The sequence below is a fragment of the Entamoeba histolytica genome, genomic scaffold (genome assembly GCF_000208925.1).
Source record: "Entamoeba histolytica HM-1:IMSS scf_1104750517239 genomic scaffold, whole genome shotgun sequence".
Classification (NCBI taxonomy): Eukaryota; Evosea; order Mastigamoebida; family Endamoebidae; genus Entamoeba; species Entamoeba histolytica.
This window is the reverse complement of record NW_001915465.1, coordinates 797-4590: the sequence shown is the minus strand read 5'-3', so window position 1 is coordinate 4590 and position 3794 is coordinate 797. Positions and strand designations below refer to the sequence as shown.

General features: G+C 21.3%; 1 protein-coding gene across 1 annotated transcript; it reads right to left on the bottom strand.

Annotated features, from left to right (window-relative positions):
• Positions 1-2987: 2987 nt before the first annotated feature.
• EHI_064000 (uncharacterized protein) lies at positions 2988-3323 on the bottom strand (the record flags this gene model as incomplete). Its single annotated transcript, XM_001914367.1, has 1 exon — positions 2988-3323. The coding sequence occupies one exon, from the start codon at positions 3321-3323 to the stop codon at positions 2988-2990; it is 336 nt and encodes a 111-aa protein (XP_001914402.1).
• Positions 3324-3794: the final 471 nt, after the last annotated feature.

The following is a 3794-nucleotide window of genomic DNA, read 5'->3' as shown; positions in this document are numbered from 1 at the left end:
AATATCATTCATATTCATGTGTTAAATATTTGTCATCATATTTTCATTTTGAATGTAAATCAAATTGAATTTTATGATTATTTTATATGTAAATTTCATCAATCTCATTCATCTCTTCTTTTTCATAAATGTCTATTAATATTCTAATTGTTATCATCATTTGTATTATTTATTGATTTAGTTTTATTCAAATTCATTGAGTCTTCGACTTAATTCCATTTATGGTTTTATATTTTATTCAAAATGTCATCAGAAATAAAAATGTTTAAAATTATTCAGCATAAATATAATGAAGAATATTTATTTAGTACATTACTAATAACAATATTTTATTTATTATATTGTAAAATAACAATATTCTCCATCATTTGGTTTTTATGAAAAATATATAATTTATTGTGTAATATAATGGTTGTTTGAAGTTGAAATAACAAACAATAAACAATATAAAAGATGTCTTGTTACTTTGAGTGTATGCATTTAAATATCAGAAAATATCGAAAGAATAAATTCAATTTGTATGAAACAATGATTAATAATTTAGATTAAAATGTAGACAAGTATTGTAAAACACCAAAAATATATTATATTGTCTGATTAGTCACAATGTATAAATCGTTATAAATAAATTATTTCATATAACACAATATGATAAAATTGAAATTAAAATAGTCTAATCTTTAAAACTATGTAATTAACAGAAAAAAAATAAGTTTGTCATAAATATTAAATAATTAAAAATAATTCACAATACTACTTCTAAAAAAGAGAAATAAATCAAGGATATATTGAATATTTGATGTGTTTCATTGATATTTAGTCTTATTTGTTATGGCATTTATTTATAAATATTTTGAGTAGAAAAATTAATACATCTCATCAAATACAGTGTTTAAGAAAAGATAAAATGACAAGTATGTTTTTATTCGAATGATGCGAATAACTTCTTTTATAACCAATAGTTTGTATATTATTTATTAGTTCAATCAGTTTTGTAGAAAATATTGAATGCAGATTTTTCTGGATGGATTAAAACAATACTAATGATGAATGTAATAAAGTTAAAAATAGTAATATTGATAGATTTGATGATATGAAATTAGAAATTGAATTAATATTAAACGTAAATTCTATACTAAAGATATTTCTTCTTCAATCGGAAAAATTAAGCAATATAATCAACATATTTATTGAATCAGATTGTATTAATTCTACAATATGATTCAATCAACATTTGTAAATAGAATAAATGTGATAATAAAGTTACATATAATAAATGTGATGATATTACAATCAATGATACTAATGATGTTATTTTAACATTTGTTTTATCACATTTATTGAAAATACATTTAATAAGACAAATAGAAAATAGAGTATGATGGAGAGTGTAAATCATCAAAGACATTTATTGTTGAATGTTCTATACTTCCAGAATTTGAATATGAAGAAAATGGTATAAACTCGTGTAGTATTTTCAAAGATCTAGTTAAGATGATAATAGAAAATACAATCACAATTGGTAATCAAACACCAGACCTAACATTTAAATGTATTGAAACAAATGAAACAATTTATAATAATATAAGTAATATGAAATATAAAACTGTGTTGTTTGAAGTTATCTTAAAACTGAAGAGAAAGTTTTTAAGAAAGACGTTAAAACACAAGAAAGTAACAAATTATGTTATTCAAAGAATCGATTAAGAAACACATAATAGTGTTGTACCTGTAATTCAAAGTATTACTGATGTTGTTATTTCTGATGTTCCATTTAGACATTGGATTATTACATTCATTGAAACAGATAAATACGTTGTATTAAATGTATTTCAGAATCACTAATTTTTAAAACAATTCAAATAAATAACTGAGATGATAAAACAAAATATGTGATAGAAAATAATATTACTATCTAATGCATGTTTAAAACACATGAAAATTGTAATTTTGAATTTTTTGAATTATTAAAACAATAAATAATTACACGTGGTGTATACATCAGAATCATATTGAGACTATTTGTTCATTAACTACTGAAAGTGATTCTAGTTATACTAGTGACAACAAATATAATAATCATGACAGTGCTAGTTGTAATACATCAATGACTATTATTAGTATTATTAATTTAGTTGTAGTATAAATCAATCACAATTATTTTTATTTTATCAATGATATTACATCTAACAAATGAATAACAATAATAAATAGTATAAAAAGTTAATCAAATAAATGGTGTAGTTTATATTCTTTCAATAGTTTAAATGCATGAAGAATAAATGAATTTAATACAATAAATAATATACTTTTATATTACCAACAATTTATTCATTCACACTTTAATAATGTAAAGTAGATGAGAGCATAAGAGTGAATAAACAACATAAAAATGAACATACAATAAAAACAATAAAAAGAATGAGAAAATAATAAGAGTATAAAGAGTAAGAATTGAATATCAAGAAAATTAATTCATAGAACTGACACACAATAATACTAAAGAATATTTGATGTGAAAATCATTATATTTTCAAAGTGGATAATCATCTATTGAAATAAAACTACCAATCATGTTATAAGCAAGTATGTCTCATAAAAGAAAAGATAGAGATGCACAATAAGATAATGAAAAGGATATAAGCAATAAAAAAAAATAATTAAAAGAATAATTAAAATAAATTAGAAATATAGTAAAAACCCTAAATATAAGTCATAATTAATAAAGAAATAGAGAGAGAATCAAGAGAAGAAGAAGGAGAAAGAAGAAGTAGACCGTACTCTTAGGATCATTTCTATAGTACAGTCAATCCATTATCCGTCTTAAAAATAACAACAAGACAATAGGATGAAGACTAAATAACCAACAACACCAACGGGAGATAAACAGTTGGAAACAAATGTACAATGAACGGCTTGAAACAATCTAAAGAAAGAAATTTCCAAAGAAAGTTCAAGAGGTGATGTTAGGGTGTCTGACTATCTTTTTATGAAATACTACCATTTACATTCATTTTATTGATACTTAAACCATATAAAAATATGCAGAATTGACTGGAGCATAACAAAAGAAATATAAAGAAATAAAGGATTTGATGAACAAATTGTATCAAAACATGAAATAATAATAATAACACAAGACACAAAAATAAAGTACAAATAAGAAATATAATAGATTCTAAAGATATCAAAACAGAAAATACTTGATAAAATGAAAATAGAATAAACAAAATGTAGTAAATCAAATATATCCTAATAAGAAACAAGAAAAACCAACAAATAATAAACAAAGACAATAAAAGATAAATATAGTAATTGAACATAAGAAAAAATATAACATACAAAAGAATAATAAAAGAAATAAGAGACTATAAAAGATAAGAATAAATATATGAAATTTGTAAATTAAGAAAAAGGAAAATAATAAAACAAAAGTAAATCATCTAAATCTAGTTTAAATTCATATTAATAACTAAAACGAAAATAAACGAAGATGGAGAAAGTAAATTATACATGATTAATATAAAATATATATCAACTGTAATATTAATAGAAATCAATAGTTAGTAGTTTATTGTCGGTTTTTATAAGAATACAAACTATTAATTCAGTCATTAATTAACAAAGTAGTCAAGTTAGTTATTGTCTTCTTTTTGTTTGTTCATTTCTTGTAATTAATATCATCAAAAATATGTTCTAGATGTGTTTATTCTTCTTTAACGTTTCTACACAACAAATTTTATGTAAATATCTATTTCCAAATGATTTAATTGATAAATGTTATTGATAAATGT